General features: G+C 41.1%; 1 protein-coding gene across 1 annotated transcript in view; it reads right to left on the bottom strand.

The window, feature by feature from the left end:
• Window positions 1-25199, bottom strand: part of LOC119722899 (prolow-density lipoprotein receptor-related protein 1-like) — an 80872-nt gene that overhangs the window by 23508 nt on the left and 32165 nt on the right. Inside the window, exons 12-50 of the mRNA XM_038193298.1 lie at window positions 25052-25183; window positions 24375-24617; window positions 23776-23947; window positions 23003-23225; window positions 22463-22652; window positions 21738-21863; window positions 21167-21301; window positions 20701-20832; window positions 20059-20172; window positions 19706-19783; window positions 18509-18667; window positions 18150-18275; window positions 17565-17690; window positions 16503-17099; window positions 16047-16251; window positions 15440-15607; window positions 14523-14767; window positions 14058-14189; window positions 13356-13580; window positions 12998-13175; window positions 12111-12217; window positions 11442-11599; window positions 11114-11240; window positions 10045-10176; window positions 9456-9587; window positions 8875-9009; window positions 8661-8790; window positions 8062-8337; window positions 7599-7723; window positions 6862-6984; window positions 6404-6637; window positions 5765-5945; window positions 4525-4729; window positions 3773-3965; window positions 2899-3024; window positions 2398-2526; window positions 1794-1910; window positions 1145-1255; window positions 360-524 (exon numbers count right to left, since the gene is read on the bottom strand). Coding sequence (XP_038049226.1) covers window positions 360-524; window positions 1145-1255; window positions 1794-1910; window positions 2398-2526; window positions 2899-3024; window positions 3773-3965; window positions 4525-4729; window positions 5765-5945; window positions 6404-6637; window positions 6862-6984; window positions 7599-7723; window positions 8062-8337; window positions 8661-8790; window positions 8875-9009; window positions 9456-9587; window positions 10045-10176; window positions 11114-11240; window positions 11442-11599; window positions 12111-12217; window positions 12998-13175; window positions 13356-13580; window positions 14058-14189; window positions 14523-14767; window positions 15440-15607; window positions 16047-16251; window positions 16503-17099; window positions 17565-17690; window positions 18150-18275; window positions 18509-18667; window positions 19706-19783; window positions 20059-20172; window positions 20701-20832; window positions 21167-21301; window positions 21738-21863; window positions 22463-22652; window positions 23003-23225; window positions 23776-23947; window positions 24375-24617; window positions 25052-25183 — 6612 coding nt within the window. The remainder of the gene's footprint in view (window positions 1-359; window positions 525-1144; window positions 1256-1793; window positions 1911-2397; window positions 2527-2898; window positions 3025-3772; window positions 3966-4524; window positions 4730-5764; window positions 5946-6403; window positions 6638-6861; window positions 6985-7598; window positions 7724-8061; window positions 8338-8660; window positions 8791-8874; window positions 9010-9455; window positions 9588-10044; window positions 10177-11113; window positions 11241-11441; window positions 11600-12110; window positions 12218-12997; window positions 13176-13355; window positions 13581-14057; window positions 14190-14522; window positions 14768-15439; window positions 15608-16046; window positions 16252-16502; window positions 17100-17564; window positions 17691-18149; window positions 18276-18508; window positions 18668-19705; window positions 19784-20058; window positions 20173-20700; window positions 20833-21166; window positions 21302-21737; window positions 21864-22462; window positions 22653-23002; window positions 23226-23775; window positions 23948-24374; window positions 24618-25051; window positions 25184-25199) is intronic.

Raw genomic sequence — 25199 nt, 5'->3', positions numbered from 1 at the left:
AATTGCAGTTACTTGTTTCCCTCACTGGAACAAAGATTAGAGAAAAACTTATAAAATATGAATTGAGAACTTGAAGTTACTTCAAATTAGGTTTTGCCCTTCACCGACGTTTAAACACTGTATACTCAGTGTGTTACCTCCCGAGTGAAAGTTGGGGGAAAAAAAACTTACTTGCAAAATACTTAGGATTCCATCTCCACCTTATGGAAAACTGATAATGTTATAGGCTGATACTGAAGGTCAAGTTAAAGTGATCTGAAATTGTGTTGCAATTTTCTGCTTTCAGATGTCACTGGCAGTCTACTGAATAAAGTTGAAAAATTTCCAGTAGGAGTGGATTGAAGAAGGGATTGTGTTACCGGGACTGCATCCTAGTTCATCGTCCACTGGGTTACCGCAGTCGTCGATGCCGTCACATTTGTGCACAGGTGGGATGCAGATGGAGGAGAAGTTACACTTGATGAGCACCGTGTCTGGCCTGGCACCGTCGATATTACTACGCCAATCATCACAGGTGACGTCCGCTGCAAAAGACCGCAGGAAAAGACAGATTTAAGTAGAAATAAGCTTAACTCCATAGTCGTTTCTGCTAAGATCCTTCCCAGATTTTCCAAAAGTCCGCCATGCTGCAGGAAAATTATTGGTACAACCTTTGTGCTTAATCATTTAAGCAGCATCAGGAATAGAGGCTGGCTCTTCCTAGCTCTTCCTATCTCAATCCTTCTAAATCCTCCTCCAAAACACCTACAATTTGAATGATCTGGAAGGTTTAGGTCTTAGACATGCTTCATTTATAGCTATAGACCCACATAAACCTACTAGTCCCTTTGTGGTTTACGTGAACAGTTATAGTAAATAGCTGGTTCCTCTCTGAGTGATCCCTGTAGGCTGTTTCCCAGGTTTGCAGCATTGCTAATGTTGCTAGCATCGTGACTTTGGGCATGATTCCTGGCTACATGGCATATACGGTCTATGGCTTCTGACTAGCGCCCCTTGAACAAGACATTGAGAAAATGGGGAACCGCCAACATAGGGCTGGATAGCTCAGTTGGTACAGCACCAGAACGGTAATCCGGAGGTTGCAGGTCCAGCACCTGCTCCAGTCAATTTCTATGTTCAAGTTTAAAGTCCGATAAAAACTTACGACAGAGAATTTCATCTGAGGAGTCTGTACAGTCCCGACGAGCGTCGCACACACTAGTCCTTGGAATGCACTCTCCACTGTTACACATAAACTCATGACGATAACAATCACCTAAAGTGTATCAAAAGAGAAGTTAGGTTTATTTGCATTGTAGGTTTGCGGTGATGTTAAGGTCATTTGACAGGGATGTTGCTCTTCATTATTAGGAGTGTTGCAGTCGAGTCCGTTGCAAGTCCAACACATGTCGAACAAGGGCTGGATAGCTCAGTTGGTAGAGCACCAGAATGGTTATCTGGAGGTCGCAGGTTCAAACACCGCTCCAGTCAATTTCTTTATTCAACTTTTTCAAAAGTAGCAACTCAAGTCACAAGCTATTTAGCTGAAATTTGACGTTATTCCTTTGTTACTGTCCATTCTCTGTCACGTCTGACAGGATTTTAATAACTGTTTGTTAAGTGCTTCCACGATGGCATTATGGCTGTGATTTTATAAAGAACTGAGGAATTATTTTCAAAATAAGTCGTAATTTTTTTTTTCCTTTGCCAACATTTTCTCTTCAAAACATCAAAGTTCAAATTTTCCCTCAGTAGCTACAACCAAAATTTCAAGCAATGGCAAAGATTCCATTCATATCAGATATCAATCATACCACATCGATACTCGTCACTGTTGTCTCCACAATTGTTGTTGAAGTCACAGCGGTGAATGTCGGGAATGCAGCGCCCGTTACGACAACGGAAATAGCCACGCCTACAGTTCCGAGCTTCTGCAAATTCAAAATAAAAACAAAATATTTACACAAAGTTACATCAAGTCCAACTCCCCAAATCAGTTAATTAAAACAAAAAGCGCACTCAACACATTCAGGTTGCCCACAAAGAACAACTTTTTATACTTTAAATTTTTTGTTTATTTATGAATAAAGGTGTGACAAAATTCAACATCAGTTCCTGGTAATAACCATGCAGAATATTCATCTCCTCATTTTCAGATTCAAACTAACAACTTATTGAAAAAAGTCTGCTACCATAATCAAATTTTGTTTTTGTTATTGTGGAAATATATCTGTGTTCAATGTCTAATACATGTATCAGGTATAATACAGTTAATATCCAGGCTATTATGAGTATATATTACAAGCTTTATCATGGCCATTACAGAAATATAACGCAGATACTTCATGGTTTGTATAGAATTATACCCCCGATATGTCAAGGTTATAATGAAAATATATGACAGAATACACAACTCACTGCAGTAGGAGTCTCTTTCATCAGAGTTATCTGGGCATTGCGATCTGCCGTCACAGGTGTCTTCATAATTGATACACTCATTGTTCCCGCAGGTGAACCGATCTCTACCAGGACAGGTTCTATTACTCACTGCATAGAAACAAAAGTGATTGTGCTCGATCAAGCATTGTCAACTACTCACGCTAAAACCAATACTCATGGAAATCAAAGTCACTCTCAAAAATCAAACAAGCTGGATAATAATTGTTGAACTTTAAATGTTTTTGAATGAGACTGTAGGCTAGCCTCGTTAAGTTGAACTCAAAAAGCTTGGCAGCAGTTTAGACCTCAGCCAGTCAGTCGTCAGTAACTCAGCGACTCAGTCAGTCAATCTTTCAGTCAGTGACTCAGTCAGTGAATCAGTCAGTCTGCACGTCAGTCAGGCTGACCACTTTAGGTCCAGCACTACCACATATTGACCGCCAGTTGCCAGAATGATTTATAGAAATATATGGTACAGACCTAAACATCTGTATTTATTGACTAAGACTTCGGTCTCGTCACAGCTGCAGACAACCTGTGCATACTCGTCAGTGGCGCACGTCTTATCACAGCCGCCATTGTACAACTGACATGGCCATTGTGTGCCTGTGGAATAATCGTAGGAAAACAACAAGTCAGAAGTCATTTATTAATAACCCTTCACTTCCCCAAGATCTCATTCCAACTTCCCTAGTTTCCTATCTTTTCTATATCTGTGTTGTCTTGTACAAACAAACTTCTGGTTATCACATAACACACGCTTTCTGCTTGAATGTTTCTGACATGTAGGGCAAGTTACTGGTATGAGGTTACAACGGAACGAAATTGTCTCTGTTTTGTACACCGAATAAGACAGGCCACACAGATGACTAATTATTGCTGCAATTGCATCCGTCACAGGTCCACGCAAGTTAGTTGTAAGTTGATCGCAATTTGGAGTCAAGTCACAAGCTATTCAAATGAATTGAGACAAAAGCATTTCTCTGCTGTTTTTCTTCCTGGTTTTTGTTTTCTTTGCCAACACTTCAGGTGTGTGGGGGTAGCTGTAAAGCAACTTACAGTGCTTGCATTTTTGCCACTCTACCTGGTTCGTTTTGTTTAATAATAATTGTGGACCTACTTGTAACCAGATTTGTGATGGACACAACTACAACGCTGCAATTAATCAACTAACAAAAGATATCTGATAATAAAATGGCAGCAACAGATTAACGTTTTCTCTATGAAAGTCCTTCACAGCCTTCAAAATTGTGCCCCACAGAACTGCAAAGTTCGTTCCTCCCCAGAACTACAATGAAATAACAACAGATGGAAAGATCCTGAAACAAAACAAAAATTGGAAGGAATTACTCACAATCGCTGACATCTTCAGACACAATGACCAGCCCCATGGGTTGCTGTCGTAACTTGCTCTGTAGGACCACGACGTCCCCGCCTGTGTACTTGTTGGCACGGATGACCGATCGCTTGACCCAATCCGTCCAGTAGATGGATTCCCCCAGCACGGCCAAGCCGAAGGGATGGACTGGCTCCAGAGGGAGGATGACCTGTCAAAGGAACAGCCACATGAACACAGAAAAAAAAATTAAATTATATGAGCTTGTCATGAAAGCAACGTTAGAAAAAAAAGATGAACTAGCTCCATACGGTGGATGGTCAGTCAAAGGAACAGCCACATGATCACAGGGGAAAACTTATCTCGACCATTTCTGGACAAGAAAAACCACCAGAATACTGACCACTCCATTACCAGTCACACTACACTGATAACAACTACACGATACAGATAGTCCCACCTTGTACTAGTTGACATGGCATTTACAACCATCTTGAATAGAAAATGTATATTCTGGATATGAAAATTTGTTCAATCTGATCATCACAATTTCCAAAGTAGGGGAAATTAGCTGTGGAAAATAGTAGTGCTTGTGTTCTTTGGCAAGACACAATTGCCTCTCTCCAACAAGGAGTATGAATGGGTAACTGAGTACTAATCTCAAACTACTGTAGCAAACTTGCCTGATGAACGGGAGAAATAAATGTGAAATACTTGGAAACATGTACTATTTCAGCACCATATAAAAAAAAATCACCTAAAATACTTACCACTCGGTTAGTGCCGTCCAAGTTTGTGCGTTCAATCTTATCAAGCCTGGCATCACACCAGAACAGTTTGGACGCTAGGTGATCCACGACGATACCATTAGGCATCTGTATCTCTGTAGTGATGATATCAGTCACGTTGGATCCAGACATGCGAGAGCGGGAGATACGGGGGTGTTCTGTGTTCCAATTGGACCAGTAGAGGTACCTGGTACAAATAAAGGTAACACCTGATATCACTCAGCACACTCAAGCTCAAGATTTGCAGGATTGCATGGGGATGATAGCAATACCATAATGTTTACGGTTGCACCATGTGACAAATCTCTTTAGTAAGTTTCCGAGGTTCTGAAACTGAAGACAGAGCCTACTGTCGGAAATGTTGAGTTTCCTCGGTTCTATTCAGAACATCACAAACTCACAAAAGAGATTTGTTACAAGGTACAACCGCAAATGTTTAATTTATTAACTTATCAGCTAATGGACTCTGTGCACAAGTGTTTGAAAAGAAAGACTTCTCCGGGGCATATTTCAAGCACTCTATATCTTGATAAGTTCAGCCTGAGATTTTGAACAAATGTCAAGGAGAACAGAAGTGCAAAGGGTTCTAAATATCAAGTACTTATTCAGTGATGTACTTCAGCAAATCACGACTAAGGTTACAAATAATTGGGGATGAACGATGACAAATGAATGCCTTTGCTACAGCTCATTTGAATAGCTTGTGACTCGAGACAGGATGGTTTATTGAAGTACTTGCGATCGACTTAAGACTGACTTGTGATTGACTTGTAATGGACTTGTGATTGACTTGTAATGGACTTGTGATTGACTTGTAATGGACTTGTGATTGACTTGTGATTGACTTGTGATTGATTGCAGTAGACTTGTGATTGATTTGTGATTGATTTGTGATTGACTTGTGATTGACTTGTGATTGATTTGTGATTGACTTGAAGACTTGTGATTGACTTGTAACCGAGTTGGGATTGACTTGTGATTGACTTGTGATTGGCTTGCGGTAGATTTGGGATTGACTTGTGATTGACCTGTGATTGGCTTGCGGTAGACTTGTGATTGATTTGTGATTGACTTTTGATTAACTTGTGGACTTGTGATTGTCTTGTAACTGAGTTGTGATAGACTTGTGATTGACTTGTAACTGAGTTGTGATTGATTTGTGATTGACTTGTGATTGGCTAATGACATCTGTGCTCTACAAATACCAAATCCAAGGACTGACCCTCCGCAGGAGTCAATAGCAATCCCTCGTGGATGATCCTCAGCGGTCAATCTAACAAGCAGCTGCGGCTTAGGCTGTGGATCGACCACCCTGATACGAGCGATGGAGGAGTTAGTGTAGCTAGTCCAGTAGATCATGCTAAAGACTGGGTCGTAGGCTATTCCCTCAGCTGAACCTGTGTCTGTAAGAACAGTAACAAATAGACTCTTTGCATTGGACAGTCTACTCTCGGGTAGCCCAGTGGAACAAAGACGCACGTCTCAAAGACAGCTGAGAAGCAAATGATACCTTCAGATACTGGGTTCAATCCCTCTAAGAAAGCTTCTGACTTTTTCTCAAAAGCTCTTAGCAGAAGGGTACAATGTATTACAAATTACTGTGCCTTTTCATGTGCCAGTAAAAGTACTCAGCTATCTATTAAAGTAGTGATTGGGTGAAGAATAAAAAAATTAATTTCTCTGAAGAACTTGGAGGGAAAATAATTCCCTATTGAATACTACACTGACAACTTATATCAAAGAAGACACAGCAGCCACTTTAATCCTAATTTATTTATTCATAAGATTTCCCCCCCCCCCCACTTTTTTGTAATGACAAGACGGCCCCCAATAGAGAAGCCAAATTGGCCACAAAACCTACTCTCAACGATAGTCCGGTGCCCGGACCCATTCAGGAGCATCTCATGGATGCTGCCCTGCTGTATATCTGTGTAGTATAACATCTTTGTCCTGTAGTCCACGGCCAGACCGATGACATTACGGATGAAGCGGTCATCCTTGATGGGATTGATGGGGATGTTGGGGTCCGTGTCGGCATGGAGATTAAGACCTTTAAGAATACTTCCCTGGGAGAACAGAATGTACGCATTGTACTCTGTCGACAAAAAAAAAAATTTACATCACTTTTATTTTTACTTATAACGAATTTGGCAGCTATTTTTAAAAACCAATACAAAATGTTTCCCTGTTTTTTTCCTCCACAAAACTGTCAATAGTTTGGGAATTTCCCTGTAGGAATCCAATAAATCCAATGAAGTATCTAGAGAACAGCAAGCCTTTCCGTGATTTTGGTGACGGTCATCAGCAATCGATACTCACCTTTACATGAATGGCCATCTTCATGCAATATTCCATAAGTACAGTTGCATGTTCTGGTATTGTCTCCAGTGCTAAAACACAGCTGCTCACATCCCCCGTTATCAACTGCACAGGCGCTGGTTCCTGGGAAAAACAAAGAAAAATATTATCATATTTGAACTTGTGTGGCCCATGTTTTTTTTACCCAAGCATCCACTTGGGTGGACGGAGTGAGTGAGGAGTGGAGAAAAGGTGTGTACCAAGAAACAACTATGTCAACTGAGTACAAGATTCAGCACACGTCAAGATATACAAAAATATCTGAAAGATAAACTTTTTTCTGGTTCTGATACCTTACCGAACAAAGTGACTATGTACTTGCCACAAAGGAATTTAAGTGCTGCTACTGAGAACTATTTTATGATGATTCCAGGTTGGCATGGTGATACTTTCCTCGCCTTCCACCGCTGTGACCCGGGTTCGAACCCTGCCTGGGCCAATATGTGGATTGGGTTTTCAGTCCCTACCTGATTCCGTGGGTTTTCCCCCGAATATTCTTCTGATGTTTTCCTCCGACCTCTAAAACTGTAATTTCTTCTTATCGTCTTCTCTTAACAGGTTTCTTCAGGCTTGCGAGCTTCAGTGCCTAGGGCCCTTTTGAGGAATCCTTGGTTTCATTACCAGAAATGATTAATAATAATAATAATAATAATTCCTTACAACCAACCCCTGTAACACAATTACAGACTCCAACTCACCATTTTGCTTGTTCTTGCTGTACACATGTATATCTTTGACAGGTAGTCCCACGTCACTCAGGAGAACTTTGCGTCCTGTACCATCCAACTTTAACGCTCGCTGGATGGAGCCACTTTGGTAAGTCCTGCCAAAGTACCACAGTCAAAATAAAGGTTGTCTTTTTTTCATTTGAGATATTTAACGTTGTAAAAACAACAATTAAGCTAAGATACTGCTGACACAGGATGGATCACTGGTTCAAATTCCACTGATTCTTTGCTCAACTTGACACTGAACATTTCCAATTGATTTTTGAGTCAGGCATTTGAGATATGCCTAAATGGACATGTCCCCTGACTGCTGCCAGTTCTAACCCACTGCCTATCCATTTTAGTCAGGTTTGTTTAAGACATTTCTACATGGACATGTCCCTTGACTACTATCAATTCAAACCCACAATTAATCTATTTTAGTCAGACCAACCTATCAGTCCAGTACATGTAGTCTTCAAACACAGTGATGGCAAACGGATCATAAATCTCCTCATCCAGGACGACCCGTCTGGAGTTCCCGTCAAAGTCCATGGCGAAGATGCGGTCCAGCTTGGCGTCGCACCAATAGAGGGCGCCCTTGCCGTAGTCAATAGTGAGTCCGTTTGGCCAGCCGATGGTTTCACTGACTATGACGGTACGATTGGTGCCGTCCAACCGAGCACGTTCAATCTTTGGAGCAGTTCCCCAGTCAGCCCAGAAAAGATATCTAGGGAACATAAACAGAGAGACATATTTCAATAATAGTCAAGTCTGTCTGAAGCTGATATAAACTTAAGGTGATTGTCTCTTCTTTCTATGGCACAAAAAAGACAACGATTGTTTCTTTTCCCCCCCCCCATGGGATGCCAATCCATTACAGAACTTCAGGTAGCTGTTATTTTAATCCAACTCACGAGCTTTCAAGTATTGGCAATCTTTCAAGCTTTGGTTAAATATAAATGTCTGTTGTGTGTGTGTTTAGGGGGGGGGGGGGGGCAGGGAGGGGCAGGGAGGGGCAGGAAGGGGCAGGAAGGGGATCTCACCACTTACCCCATCTCTGGATGTACAACAATCGCTCTAGGTTTATCCAAATCCTCCGATATCAGAGCATAGCGATAGGTTCCATCGACACGGGCTACTTCAATCAGATCTAGCTGTTGGTCCGTCCAGTACATGTTACCTTTGGAGAAAGAAAATGGACTTAACTTAGACAAGATCAATTTAGATTTCAACCACTGATTGCACTTGTTGTTTGGTTTCTCACCAGCGATCCAATCCACAGCAAGGCCTTCCACTCTGCCCATCCCACTGTTAATGAGAACCTCTCTGGATGTGTGGTCACGATGGATACGACTGATGGCATGAGACGACGTGTCCACCCAGTAGATGAAATTATTCGCTGTTCAAGATTCATAGAAAGGGAGGAACAAGGAAGAGAGTTTCAAATATTTGGCTTCTATTGCTGCCTAGGCATTACTTCACGACAGCCAACTTTCATTTAACAATTCTGCAGTATGTCTGATACATCTGTGTTGTCCTGTCCATTACAAGTCCATCTCAAGTCCTCACAAGTCATCCACTCCACAGCGGAGTCACAAGCTCTCAAAACGATCCTTGACCAAAGTATCCCTGTTCCTTTGGACAAAACTTGTTAACCGACTTGTGAGTTACTTGAGACCGGACTTGTGATGGCCTCGACACAACACTTGAATTCAAATAGGTGAGCAGTATTTGAAGCAGCATTGCCATCAACAATTTGGGAGATCACAATATAGGGTTGAAAAGCTTTGTCAATTTTTTAAATAATCAAAAAACTAAACAATTTTTGTTTAAGTCTAGACTTACCTGCATCAAAGTCAATAGCTACGGCTAGTAGGAGTCCTGATATAGGAATCAGTAGATCGCCCTCGTCTGATGGATCAAGGCCAATGCCGCGGATACTGGTATCAATCGAGTAAATCAGGAACGACTCAACACCTGGGGACATTCAAAGAATCATGAGCCATGTCTGAATTACTCGGCTATGGCTTGGAGTTCTACACATGATTCTATGGAAGCAGTTTAAGCCACTTCACATAGACACGTGTGTTAGCTGTCAGCCATAGTCAAGTATTTTGAATGTGACCACAACATCAATGTTTGATCAAAATAAAGTTTTAAGGATCAAATTGTCAGAAACTTGATTTTTTTTTTTTTAAACACAAAAATAAGGGAAAGGAATTTTTAGGGGGAAAAAATGCTTGGAGATATGAAGAAACATTTTGCGAAATAAAATCAATTTTTTTTAAACTAAAATTACTTTTCAATCCATGCAAAAATAATGCAACTTTGTTGATTAGAATTCGGGGCAAATGGAATTTTTTTGGGTTTTTTTGGTGCGGAAGGGGGGGGGGTTGAAAAGTGTCAAATAAAAAGGAAAGTTTTTGGATCCTACCTTTGCAGCTGATCTTGTCTTGTTCATCCAGTTTGTAACCAGCCGTACATGCACACACTCGCTGTGCGTTGGGTAGCGGGATACACAGCTGACTGCAACCACCACGGTTCTGGGAACAACGGTTACTGGCCTCTGAAAAAGGGCAGCAGATTTGGCAGAAATCATTACAGCTTACAGAATCAAAATGTCTTTGAGTGAGTGCATACATGAAAGAGATCCACATACAACAACTGCTTCCAACGCATTGTGGAGTCACCCATAAATATTCTTTTCTTTGGGGATCACTTCCTTTGGAATGGACGCTAAGCCAGGTCCCATGACCAGGATCAGTGCATGTAAAAACATACCAGGAAACTTTGGAGAATTGGGTACGCCCAGGTTTTTTTGGCTGGCTGCATGAAGTGCCAATACATGGGGAGTCAGGTTGACGTAGCGGTACTTTCCTCGCCTTCCACCGCTGTGACCCGGGTTCGAATCCAGCCTGGGCCAATATGTGGGGTGGGTTTTCAGTCCCTGCCTGATTCTGCGGGTTTTCTCAAGAATATCATTTTGGGGCTTTCCTCCAACCACTAAAACTGTAATTTCCTTCCACATCTTCTACCAAGGGACCCCACTGAAAATAAGTCAAGAGACTTTCATGGGTTATCCCGGCCAATTGCCAATAATTCATAAAAGAATAACGTGGTAATGATGGTCCTTCTCAGTTTTGGTATGGTACTCGGTTCATTGTATTACAACAAACAGTAACTTGGTGAGACACTTTGTAGTACATTATTTGACGTAAGGGAGAAACTTGTCATTAGGAAGACATTTGAGTGTCTTGCTAATGCTTGTACTACCATTTCTAAAATGAATTTTACTGTCAAAGTTTCTTAAACCAGTTCTTAGAATGGTTTAACCGACCATTTTAGGGAGGGGAAAGTATTATCAAATGGGGCAACGTGAGGGATAATATTGGTTTGATTTCTGCACAAGTCTATGGGCATGTCTCCCTACAAGGTACCATTCTATGCAGTTATTATCAAAATGATTATATATGTATTTATCATTGTTCAGTTCATGTGCTTACTTGTCTTGGCAGTAGGATCATAGATAAACATCTCCTTGACTCCTGACAGGTCCCTCCTGAGTATCTGGATGTTGCTTGTGTTGTTCTTGCTAACATACTTGACTACGTTGGACTCTGCCCAGTACACCTAAAGAAATACGACACTTGAATAAACATTGAACAAAACTGACAACTTCCAAATGGGCAAAACATTCAATCTTTGGTGTTCCTTTTAAACTGAACCCTTTCTTACATCACGTTTCATGCAGCTTGTATTCTACTTTACCATGGTCGCTTTTGAGGAATCCTTGGTTTCATTATCGGAAATGAACATCAATCACAACGTTACCTTTTCTTCGGTGACAGTGATAGCAGATGGAACAGCATCATTTCCGAGCTCCAGGAATATCTGTATATCTTCACCCTTGAGTGTACTGGAGTGTATGCCAGACTGATTGCCTCTATCTGTCCAGTAGAGACGGCTGGCCTTGTCATCTAAGGCAAGACCTGAGGAATAAAAATGGATGAACATTTCTGTCAAGTTTCAGGAAACTTATTCCAAATATATCCACATTGTATTGTGACCTGTACAAAAGCCAGCTCGGTATCACAGTGAAGCAGTCCAGGTCAAAGGTCTTTCAGGATAAAATCGTTGACGTCATGTCACTGATGTTACACAAACGCCCATTATGTGATCTCAGGAACTGAATTTGGTTTATATCTTTTAAATAACGGAATTGAAAGAAGGGAGATTTGAAAGAAGAATCTACATTTTAAGATCAGTTAAGATTTGGGTTTCATTACGAACACACACGCTCCAAGAAAGTTGTGAACTCATAATTTCCAAAATAAAAATACCTTCCGAGTTGTTAACCCCATACAAAACACCATAGAGAACACCTCAAATCTTTACTAAAATTGGACGCTATTAAAATCTCAAACGCTGCACTGATTATGTTTCGACTGTTTCACACTGATATTGAACTAATCTGTTATATCATGGACTATGTTAGCTTACCAAGGGGGTCAATCAGAATAGAAGATATCAGCGTTGTTTGGTTGGATCCATCCATGTTAGCTCTCTCAATCGTTGGAAGGTCTCCAGCGTTGATCCAGTACATAGTCCTGCAATAAGCAATTTGAAAAATAGTTTCACTTTACTGTGCCTGTACCATCAGTCAATGTCATTAGGGGACAAAACCTGTTTATTTTGTAATGACGGACCTTTGTTTTTCAACCATCCATACTTCAGTATCCCAGAATAGAACAGTTTTGCTGTAAGCTGACATCATGTGACTACTACATCCAATGTTATTAACAGAGTAGCATGATCAATACTGTTCGGTGGGCCACCTTACTTGTTTCAGAACCCAAGTTATGTAAACAGTTCAAAGTTTAGTGACATTGCCAAAGCAGTATTTTATGCATGTTATTGACATCTATTAGGGCTGTCCATTTCACTGTCGATTCATTTAGTATTGGATTATTCAAAACTGCATTTGACCGAATATTTGAATATTCAAAACTCGGCGGTCAAGTTTACAATGGCCAGTTGCAACTGCATGCGACACCTGTTGGTTAAAATTTGCGTGGGATGATCGATGTTATGGGCCGCAAAAGAGTTTTGCAGTGTCATTGGTATAAACCTGCTAAAAAGATGGGAATTGTGAACCGCCATCGACAAAAAAAAGTTAGTCAAGAAAAGGTGGTATCTGACAATAAAGTGCAGCAACTTTAAGATTAATAAAAATATCTCAGTCCTGTGCTTTTTATTTTTTTTAATATTCGAACCATATCGAATATTAGAATATTCGGAGCAACCCTAAAATCAATGTAGGTAACTTTACGAACAGGAAATCTTCAAGGTAAGCAATGATAGTGTAGAAAAGTATTGATGTTAGTTACCCTTCACTTGGTCTGACGATGACACTCCGAGGGCTGGTAAGATTACGGAGATGAATCTCGTTCCGATAGCTACCGTCCAGACGAGCTATATTCAGACTGCTCTTCTCAGGAGAGATGTTGGTCCAGTACATGTTACGAGACAGCCAGTCTATGGTCAAGCTATAGGAATCAGGTATACCTTGAAAAGAGGGAAAACAATGAAGTTGTTTATTTCTAGTTGAAACCATTTGGGAAGTTAGGATGGAGCAGTGGTACTTTCTCCGTACATCTCTGTGATCCAGGGTTCGAATCCCACACAAGCAATGCTCATATAAAGTAAACTGTGAAGCGTAAAGTTTAGAAACTACAGGTTGACTACCTTCAATGACTGTTTCTATGTTAGTGCCATTGATGTAGGCCCTGTTGATAGACTTGTGTTGCAGATCTGTCCAGTATAATCGTTGTTCCTTCACGTCATGATCCACAGACGAGGCGTTAGCCACACTGGGTATGGTCAGGGGAGGGATCACGTTGTGATAACCGTCGCTCAGATGGACACCGCGAATCTCGGTGGGAACCGAAATGACGAAGAATACATTGTCATCTGTAGAAAAAAACAAGATGCATTAATACACCATAACAAATCATAATTTGTTTTTTTTAAATTAACTTTTAATGAAAATCATCTAGTGTAGACCTTTTTTATAAATGCTCTGCAATTGTGTCCCATTGTCAAGTACAAAATCTCTAAAACTGATAGCTGATCAAGTCTCATTCAATCAAATGTCCTTGAACATAAAGACTCTTCTTTGACTTTTGATCGACTTGTGATTGTCTTGTGATTGCCTTGTGATTAACCTGTTGTTGACTTGTGATTGACTTGTGATCAACTTGCGATTGGTTTATGATTATCCTGAAATTGAGTCGTTATGTCTTGTGACTGACTTGTGACTGGCTTGTGATGGTCTGGTACATGACTTGTGATTGACTTGTGATAGACTTGTGATGGGCTTGTGATGGTCTTGTGATGGGCTTGTGACTGACCTGTAATGGACTAGTGATTGTCTTGTGATGTACTTACCCTGGCAAGTCATATTGTCCTCTCCAAGTTGCATAAGGTGCGGGCACAGACACGCTGACTGGTCTCCATTAAGCAGACACAGATGGGAACAGCCACCATTGTCTGTAGCACAAGGATTATCTTCGTCTAGTACTGTAATGAAAAACAGGAAACAACTTGAAATTAACATGTATCCCTAAGAAGGACTGATTTAGTTCGAAAAACAAACTAATTGTTCGCTTGACCTTCATCAAATATTTGCAGGCATTGACAGAAAAATGCACTTTTCCAATTGGCTGCCATGATTTTTGTAATACAACGGGTTACGGAAGACCCGATAGAAGGCGCCCGCTGAATGGTCAGAATCTGGATGTCAAGGCGCAGTCTTGTTTTGTATAATTAATCGCCGAGTCTACTCGCATATCCTCGACCCTTGCTGTGCAAGGGGATATTCCATAGATTGGATAAAGATGAAGGATTCAGTACCAGGAGGCTGCCTCTGTGGATGGAAGATATGCAAGTCAAATGGCTGAGTCGATGTCTTCTGTACGATAGTCACGTTGGCCCCCGTCCATTTATTAGCTCCGTAGACACCGTTACTTCGCCAGTCTGTCCAGTACACTGTGGATTCAAAGATGGTGACAGCGAAGGGATGGTACATGTGAATATGGCCCTGGAGGATAGTGAAGGGTTGGGTGCCGTCGTATAGGATGGAATGGATGGAATCTGACCTGTTAGACAGCGAGAAAAGAAGAAAAAAACAGGTAAGATTAGACTATAATCTGAACATTGAGGTTTGATGATAAGGTAAGACATGGGTTAGTTTCAAGTAGCATTGGTGCAAACAGAAAATCAGCTCACTCCGAAAAAAATAATGCAGTGGATAGATTCAAAACATAAAGCGAGTAAAAAAAGTGGTAAAATTATATTGAAATCTTAAAAGTCTAGATTTTGTGGATAGGATATGGTACAAGCCAATTTTCAAGGGAACAAAATTACTAAGAAAATAAGTTAACCCACTCAGAAAAAAGCAGAATCACTTAAAATTTGTAGTGGTAATCTTTTATGCTTAGTTTTTTTTGTGGTTATTAAATCTGTATGCTTAGCAGCTCCACAATTTTGTTTTCTTTGAAAGAGGGGAGATAAGACCAGAGTGTATTCATTGGTGCATTGGCAGGAAAGCGGAACTGAACATGAACTGTCCGTCAAAAATCTAAACCTCCACTGCTTGAACATAGTGTATTTGATGTCATTCACGTGTGGTTCTACGTTAAGACCTGATTTTGGATTGACTTATATGAATTTGCGCAGCAATAAAGAAATTGGAGAATCTTTTTCCGAGAAAGCTGTTAAGAATAGATACCATCTCAGATATCATCTCAAGAACTGAGAATGCTCCTAACCTGGCATCAATCCAGTAGACTCGATTCTCAAGATAATCTAGGGTCAGTCCATTAGGCCAGCCACCGTTAACTCGCGTCACATTGAAGATAATTTTGCGTTTCAGACCGGCCATGGTGGAGCGTTCAATGCGGGGGTTGGCAGCATCCCAGTCAGTCCAGAACATCAAGCTATGTGAGGTCAAAACAGAACAAAAAAAATAAAAGTGACATTCTTACAATTCCTAGTGCACACAAACACACATTAAACGTCCATAATGACTTTGACAACATGACATTATAAGAATCTACATGTGATTATGTGACAACCAGATACAACAAAATCATTTGGTCAATTAAGAGAGTGTAGTTTTTAACCATTTTTGGATTAATCCTTTTGTTTTGGTGGAGACTCTTTGCTTTCAATAATTTTAATAAATCCTTTACCAGTTGGTGGCCTCACAAAAATGAGACAAGATTAGGACATTATTTAAAGCCAGCCAGCCAGCCAGCCAGCCAGCCAGCCAGCCAGCCGGTCACTCGGGGAGTCAGTCAGCCAGTCAATCCAAAGAAGGTTGGCCCTTCTGGTCCAGCAAAACTGAAGAACACCAGAAAGAAAATCTCAACTCACCCTACTCTAGGATCCAGGGTTATCGCTCTAGGATTGGCCATCTGACCAGCTACCACGGTAGTCCGGAAACTCCCATTCAGCTTAGAGACTTCAATCTGATCCAGCTGGCTCTCCACCCAGTACAGATTGCTACCAACCCAGTCTACGGCTAGGCCTTCAGCCGTCGCCAAACCGGCACTCACGACCTCTTCAATGTTCCTCAGTCCTTTAAACATAAAAGGGATTGAGGAAAATTAATTCTCTACCTTTTGGTAAGGGAAGAATGCAAAATTAAATAAGGGGTAACGTAAGGTTTCCCCGGAGGTACCCTTTAAACCCTGTTACACCTTGTAAGGTAAACCTAGAGTTATTGTCTGTTTAATTTGGCATTTTTCCCTAAGCTCACCAAAATCTTACTACATTCAAATATTAAAATGTTTTGACTCGGTTAATTAATTTCTTGATAGTTTTTCTTACCAGCATTATGAGAGTCAACATCCATCCATCCACGATAGATCTTATCGTCCACAATATCCGTCCAATACACCTCACTAGTATTGTAATTGAAGTCTAGAGCGATGGTGTTGCGAAGGTTGAAGACCAGAACATTATAGTCCTTAGTGTGTAGGTTGATGCGCCGTAGCTGGTTGCGGTTGGAGAAGATAAGGTAAGGAATGGCCGGGTCTGTGGAACGGCATGAGGTACCGTCTTCCAATCGAGCGTACCCCTCATAGCAGTGACAGGTGTAGTACCCCTTGTGGTTGATGCAGCGCTGGCTACAGCGCCCTCGCACTGAGCACATGCGCGTGTCTGCCTCGCATTGGTAAGGATCGTGTAGTAAGAGGGAGCCCTCTGGGCACAGACAGACGCGACCGTTGGGCGAGTTCTGGCATTGGTGGCTGCAGTTGGAGTACGTGCCAGGGAAGGGTTTGGTTTGACACCAGCGATTCTCGCATTCCCCTCCTTCATCCTCGCCGTGGACGCATTGACGCTGGCCATCACAGAGGTTGGAGAGAGGGATGCAGAGGGTGTGGTTGGGGCATTGCCAGAAACCATGCGGGCAAGACTCGGTTACTACAAAAAATTCACATAAAACGACAAATCAATATCAGAAACTGTGTCATAATGAACCATTCAAAGATATTCAGAATTAAGCCAACTCAACAGAATGCCATAAGACTGCACTCACATTTATCCCCAACAAATCAAAATACAAACTGAAGAAAATGTCTTCAATATCTTACAACAAAAGGAACAACAGAGAAACATCAGGAAAATAAGTTTACTCAAAAACAGCAACAAAAGAGAGTAAAGTGAAATTTTAAGCCAAAAATTACTAGGGAAAAATTAGGTTTTGCAACAAGCAACAAATAAGTTTTCTATGACAAAATGTGACCACGGTTTCATCCCTTTTTGACAAGATTCTGGAGAACTGTTCAATTTATGAGTATCTCCTCCTTTATTGGATAAAACGATTCAAAGATACTGCCTAAAGGAAAAGATCCACAGAGTACGCAAACAATTTGGGCTTAAACTTACAGCAGTTGAGTTCGTCAGACTGATCAGCACAATCCTGATTTCCGTCACATTTCCACCAGATAGGGATGCATTTACTGTCATTCTTACAACGGAAGTGAGTGTCTAGTTTACAGGTTGTTTGATCAGCTGTAATAAGGAGGTCAGAGAGGTTGAGAAAAGGAAAGAAAACATTAGCAGGTCTCAAGGAAAGTACCTTCATTACAGTGAATACTCACAATCTATGTTGATGATATGCAGAGACCATGATTTATTCATTGTTGTCATGTTTAACCAAATGTCAACTTCCTGGGGTTACAAGTGCACTGTTGCGATTCTTAAATGTGCGCCAACAGGTACCAATTAAAAATATTACCTTGCAAAACATCAAGACACTGGGAAAAGTTTCAATAAAAACAGCTGAAACAATCACAAGCTTGAAAATGCAAGGCTTTTTTATTTATTTTATTATTTTTTATTATTATTATGAACGAAATTATTGCAAGTGCTAACTTTTTCCAGCAGTGGCTGTAAATTTCAAAGTGCAGCATATTCCATGATCGATGTACAGGCATGACGGATTGTAGTAATAAATCCATTTTTACTTACCGCAATTGTCTTCATCGTTTCCGTTCCCGCAGTCGTCTTCACCATCGCAGACAGCCAGGTTTGATATGCAGAAGCCTGTTCCACAGCTGAACTGACCTTCTCGGCAAATACTGACCGGCTCCACAGCTGTGGTTAAACCAACACAGGTAGTGAGTATTTCCCTAAATATTTTGTGTACAATCTCATTGGACCGGAAGTTATTGTGGGGAGAATTTGTAAATGATCCGTTTTCTTTCCTTTAATTCAAATCGCCTGGAGGATTTTGGAGGATTGAGGATGATTAGGGTTCAATAAAATAATTGTCCATCTATTATAAGTGTTTCAGGGGGGGGGGAGAGAAAAAAGAAGCAATTACTTACTGCAGTTGCTCTCATCGCTAGCATCATCACAGTCTTCAAAGCCATTACACTGCAGATCCAAGTCAATACAAAGGCCTGACTGACACTGAAACTGTGTCTCATTCACAGCACAAGAGTAGGTGCAGTTACGTTCGTCTGAGTTATCACCGCAGTCATCACCTGAATACAACGGCACGAGAATGTGTAATCCATAAGCACTTGTATTACACAGTATTACATCAGGCTTCAAGTGGTAAAAATAAATCAGCATCTTGTGTGCTTTCATAAAAGTACCCGGATGAGGATAATTTTTGATAATGTCTTCATCCGGGCATTTGAACAAATTTCACTGGTTCCCGCACAATCAAGAGCCGTAGAAACTGACAGTTGTCAACCAGTTAAACACTGTAGTGCACAGTAGTGCACAGTACCGTCGCACAGGGACACAGCGTGAAGCAGATCGAACGGCACTTTTGTCAACAACCACATTGGCAGCTTTAAGTGGTGCAAAACTTGCTTTGGTAAGCAAAAGTGAAGAATGCTTGACGAAATTTGAGAAAAAAGACAGTGTCCTTCAATGCCTTTCTTGCAGATCAAGTCAGCCAGATATAAATGATAATAATATTGGACGTCTCTTTTCGGGGATACAAGAATATATTGCACTCACTATAACAATATTGCACTTTTTCATAAGATGAATATTGTACTTGTCTTTGACTCATGCAATATTGTTAGAGATCGTGCAATATATTCTCGTGTCCCCCTCAAAGCCATCCAAAATTATATACATTGTATCACATTGTATTTATACCCTGATGCATCCATAAATCCAAACAGTGCTGTGATGGTTTAGGCTGGTATAGAGTAATACTGCACTGAAACAAATGGGCTAAGTAAACAATACAAATGACACACTAATTCTTAAGGGCCTCTATTCAGGATCCAATTTGATCAAAGCTGCAAAATGAAGAAACTACGTGTAAGCAAAAAATGGATGAAAACAACTTAGCAGCACAATTTTGCTTACAACAAATTTATGCTATTTCTTTGCAACTTCTCTATGTATGAATTCAATCCTGGCCAGGTTTTTTTTACTGAACAAAGATATTTCAACTGGATTTCAATCATCTCGGCTCATGTTTAAAGCAGTTGCTAAGATGAGATCACCACAAACCAAAAGTCAGCTGAGAAGTAGTCACAATCAAGTAAACCACTTACTTTGGTCACACCTGAAAAACGGCACAACACAGCGTCCATTGTCGCACTGGAAATCAAACGGGCCACAGGTGTGTGCAGCTGAATCCAGACAAAAAAAAGAATACACACAAAAATCATCAAAAGTTATCCTGACAAGAGCAAGTTGTTTTTTTCCTTTGTTGCTGTGGCAAGAAGTGGATGAAATTTTCGACTATCTCAAATGAAACCTTTTTTATAATGTTATACCAGAATAACTACCTGTTTTATTTTAAATATATTGGCAACATAAATGTTTTTTTTTTTTTTTTTTTACACAATGTAGATGTTTTCTGGCAATCAACGTCTTTAGAGAATGTGAGAGAGTCACAACTTACGACAGTCCAGCTCATCACTGTTGTCACCGCAATCATCCTCAGTGTCACATTTCCACAATTCCAGGATACAACGTCGGTTGGCACAGAGAAATTGGTGATCATGACATGTATGCTCTGTAGCGAGTGCAAAAAAAACAAAGGAAAATGAATAACTGTAAAGAGATTGAGGGCCAATCTCCTGGCGCTGCCAAGTACAGAAATAGACTAAGTATACAAAAAGATTTGATTAGCATAAACAGGGAAGCAGTCAAAATGCCATGGAATACATATTACTTTTAACTGGTTCTCAGCTGACTCCTGCTAAGCACAGATGTTCCCTCAGCACTATTTTATGCTTCATGAAATTGGGCCCAATTGGAAACTGGGCCCAATTGGAAATTAGTGTATACACGCAGTGCAGAGTACAACAGTTTGAAGGAGTTGGCATCATATGACCGCAAACATCCAACATCCAACAAGTGTGAATTGGTCTACTGCACTGTACTGATAAAAATATACTGACACAAACCTTTTTCATGGGGACCCGAGGTTGCATGATGAATTTTCCCACATATATTACCATTTGATATAACTCTTTAGAGCTTAATTCGGGTACCAAACTCATTAAACTGAGTTTTTAATTCCATGAGAAACGGTACTGACCACTGCACGTTTCAGGGGACTCGTCACTGCGATAACCATCAGCGCAATCATCGTCTCCATCGCACAGCCATCGACTGATGACGCATTTGTTGTTTCGGCATGTAAATTCATCCTCGTTACATGTTGAATTACCTGTACAACAGTAAACAAGAAAACAATGACTAACAAACAAATGGGTATACAGGATCGACGCAATTTCAGAATTTGAGCAAAATCCAACATTTTTAACTTGAAAAATATGTACTAAGATTTGGCTAGCCGGGAAAAATTGTCCATCAATTTTTTTATTATGTAGTGCTTGCTTTCACTTTGTTAATAATGTATGATGTGTTAGTCTTGAAAATACCAATAAATAAACACAAGTTATAAATGTTATGGTTTTATGAGATATTATTTTATGATTTATAAGCAGTGGCGGCGAGTGTTGGCACTCCTTTTTGCATAAAATAAAAGAGAGAAAACCTACTGCATTCCATTGTTTCATCGCTATTGTCACCGCAATCATTGTCACCATCGCATAGCCAGACTCGGTCCACACAACGACCGTTCCGACACTGGTACTCATCCCCACATAGGTCAGGCTGCTCATAATCTTGGTCAACTGTCAACACAAAAAAATTTGGAAAATCTATGAAATCTTTCACTTTATTCTGAAACTGTAATTTCCTTCCACATCTTCTACCAAGGGGTCCCACTGGAAAGACGTTGAGAGGCTTTCGTGGGCTATCGCGGCCAATTGCCAAATAATTACAAACAAACAAACAAACAAACGGACTCATCACGAAAAGAACCACAAAGATACCAGAAAAGGGCTCACAAAATACAATCAATATTCACAAGATATGCGTTTCTTAAAGACACTAGTCAAACACCGAACTGGAAACTTACTTTGCAGTCACGAAAAAAACATGGTTAATGACAAAACACCCACTTTTATCAAGCAATCAGGGAAAATACAATGTACTTGAAGGCTTTATAAGAGGACAACACAGTTAACATCTTGAACATCTTGAACTTAAGGAGACAGGAGAACTGACCTAGACAGGTTGTCCCATCTGAGTCCAGTTTATATGTTTCTTGGCAGGCACATTGTCGATTGCCTTCAGGTACTGGCAAGCACAGCTCCTGACATCCACCATTGTTATCAGAACAAGCGTTGGTACCTGTCAAGTAAGCAAAGGAAACTAAGGAACTCCCCACACTTATGATCATCATTACAACGCTTTGCATGTAGCATGAAGGTCTCTACTTGCATACCGGTACCAAAGTTCAGAAAAATTTGTCATAGTATTTTGTGATCAGTGATGCGGAGCCACTGCAACCCCAACCCCATCCCCCGCCCTGACGCCACCCCGACCCCCAACACCCCCATCCCACCCATACCCCAACCCCCACCCTGACGCCACACCGACCCCCAACCCATCCCCACCCCACCCACAACCCTAACCCTTGGCCTGACACCACTCCTACCCACAACCCATCCCCAACCCACAACCCCAGCCCCGACGCCACCCTGACCCCCAACCCATCTCACCCCACCCACAACCCCTGCACTGATGCCACCCCAAGCAATCTCCACCCCACCCCCAACCCCAAGCAATCCCCACCCCACCCACAACCCCAAGCAATCCCCACCCCACCCAGACCCCAACCCCTGCACTGACGCCACCCCGACCCCCAACCCATCCCACCCACAACCCATCCCCAACTCTGACCCTTGCTTTGTGCCATATACCAGCAAACCAATGTGTGCCCAACTAACCTGTTTGTCGTTCAGGGTCGTACACTCTCAACTCAAATAGTACGCCACCACTGCGCAGTTTGACTGAATCACTGTGACCCTGTAGATCATGCCGGTAGACCTCTCCCCTAGTGTAGTCTGTCCAGAAGACGATATCTCCGTAGTAATCCACACCAAACGGGTGCAGTATGCTAGTACTCATCACCAACCTCTGAAAACGATTTAGTTTTTTTTCAAATCAGATGGTCAAAAATTGACCATTACAGTTTTAGCATTATGCCCCATCACCCACCACCTTTGATTTGTCTACATTTCTGTGTATAGAAAATTCCACTCATTCATGGATGGAAGCATTGAATATTAATGATAATTTAACACCCTTTGTCCATTTGAGCTAAATACATTTATCTTTACTAAAATGAAAGTCTCATTTAGCCAACCAAATTTCATAAAAAATCGTTAATTTCATTTTCATGATCAGAAGCCCCCCTCCCCGGACTGTAAGATGGTGCAACCCCAGCCCCTTTTAAGATTAACCATCCCTGATAGATGAACACTGACCATTATATTAGTCCGATTCTGCAATTCGACGGCCATGATCCAATCATGGAAGGCATCACACCAGTACAGCTTGCCTTTCTCCTTGTCCAAACTCAGACCGTTTGGCCAGAGAAGGTCATTGGATATGAATGTCTCCCGATTGGACCCGTCCATGTGAGCACGCTCTATCTTCGCTAGGTGGCTATCCTCAATGCCTTCGGCCCAGTCCGAAAAGTACAGGTACCTGGGCAATCAGACACAAGGAAAAGCATTCTGGGTTTGAATATGTGAAATTCAAGTTAGTAGGCAAGTGGATGACATGTGATTGACTTGTGGATGACATGTGATTGACTTGTGGATGACATGTGATTAAATTGTGGATGACTTGTAATTGACTTGTGGATGAAATGTGATTGATTTGTGGATGACATGTGATTGACTTGTGGATGACATGTGATTGACTTGTGATTGACTTGTGGATGACTTGTGATTGACTTGTGGATGACATGTGATTGACTTGTGGATGACATGTCATTGACTTGTGGATGACATGTGATTGACTTGTGAATGACATGTGATTAACTTATGGATGACTTGTTATTGACATGTGGATGAAATGTGATTGACTTGTGGATGACATGTGATTTGACTTGTGATGGACTTGGGACTGACTTGTGATGGACTCGTGATGTGACTTGTGATTTTACTTGTGGCCGACTTGTGATTGACTTGTACTGCACTTGGCTACAAGTCTGCCCCATCACGTCCCCACAGTCGAGTGCCAAAGTACCTACCCGTCTGTGGGGTCCAGCACAATGGCCCTGAGGTGTGTCAAGTTGCCTTCGATGATAGTCTTGCGGAGTGAGCCATTCAGACGAGCGACGCTGACAGTCTTCAAGTCATCGTCGGTCCAGTACAGATTCTTGCTGATCCAGTCCACAGCAATTCCCTCACAGTTACTCACTCCTATTCAAAATCAACAGTTGCTGAACACTTATCATCTATTGCATGACATAACAATTTATCATAACCGTCCCAGTTACTTGAAAATCTCAAGGTTTTGAAGGATTTTGCAGAATTCCTAAAAAGTAGAGCCCATCCACTTTTACTCTACATGGGGACTTGATGGTTCTTAGAAATTCAAGTATAAAGTATGGGTTATTGAATTTCTACCCCTTTCGAAAGATTTGGCACAGTTTTAAGCCAAACAAATTATAAAAGAATTAGAATTACAAGATATTGTAAAAATGAGACGATGCAAAAGAAAAGTCAACTACAATTTATACCTCAGGTATAAATGATCCATCTTGAAGATGAGTGGAAAAAATTTAAATCTCAAGGAGCAACAACTGACGCTTTTATTTTAAATATTCCGACAACAGACTTTACTTACTGTCTTCAATCAACCTTTCAGCACCCGTGCCGTCGATCTTCTGACGTCCAATCACATAGCTATTAGAATCAGCGTAGTAGATGTATTCCTCAGCCGCATAGTAGTCCACAGCCCGAGGACTGTTCAGGTTAATGATTGGAATCATCACCTCACGATTGTCCGGGACACGGTCCATCGGTATCCCGTGAATGGAACCGGGGAAGCTCTGGCCGTAGATCAGAAACTTGGAGTTGTCACTGTTCTCTGAGATAAGGAAACAAAAGAAATATTATTAATTAAACAAAGTAATTATTTTGTAACTTGAGGTATCTAGAAACAACAGAATATATCGAAATTAGACAAAAAAAGTGTATTCGTATCTTTAAGAACCTAGAAACAACAGAACACTTGACAAGAAGACAAAACTTTTTGTTTGCGATTTCAAGTAACCAGGAATATTTGGTACATTGAGGCTCACCTCCCACTTCAGACCTAAGCAAAACTGTAAAAACTTAAAATTTACCGATTTTACAGTAAACTTGTAAGTAGTTTTATTGAATGGTCTGCTTGTCATGCAGCTTATTCAGATTAACAGGGTTCATCGAGCAGTTGAATTCAGCACCATTATCACAGGAATGTCTTGCACAAGAATTGAATCCACTAGCTGTTACCATTCCAGCTGGTAGACATTGACTTACCGATGCACTGGGTGTTATTTTGTAAGATGAAGCCCTGCTGGCATCGGCACTGCCGTTCGCTGCCGTCTTTGCCTGATATCAAGCAAATGTGATTGCAGCCTCCGTTGTTGGTGCGGCAGGGATGGGCTCCAACTAAGAACCAAAAGAA

Source organism: Patiria miniata, unplaced genomic scaffold, assembly GCF_015706575.1.
Source record: "Patiria miniata isolate m_02_andy unplaced genomic scaffold, ASM1570657v1 HiC_scaffold_16, whole genome shotgun sequence".
Lineage (NCBI taxonomy): Eukaryota > Metazoa > Echinodermata > Asteroidea > Valvatida > Asterinidae > Patiria > Patiria miniata.
This window is presented reverse-complemented; position numbering and strand designations above follow the sequence as displayed.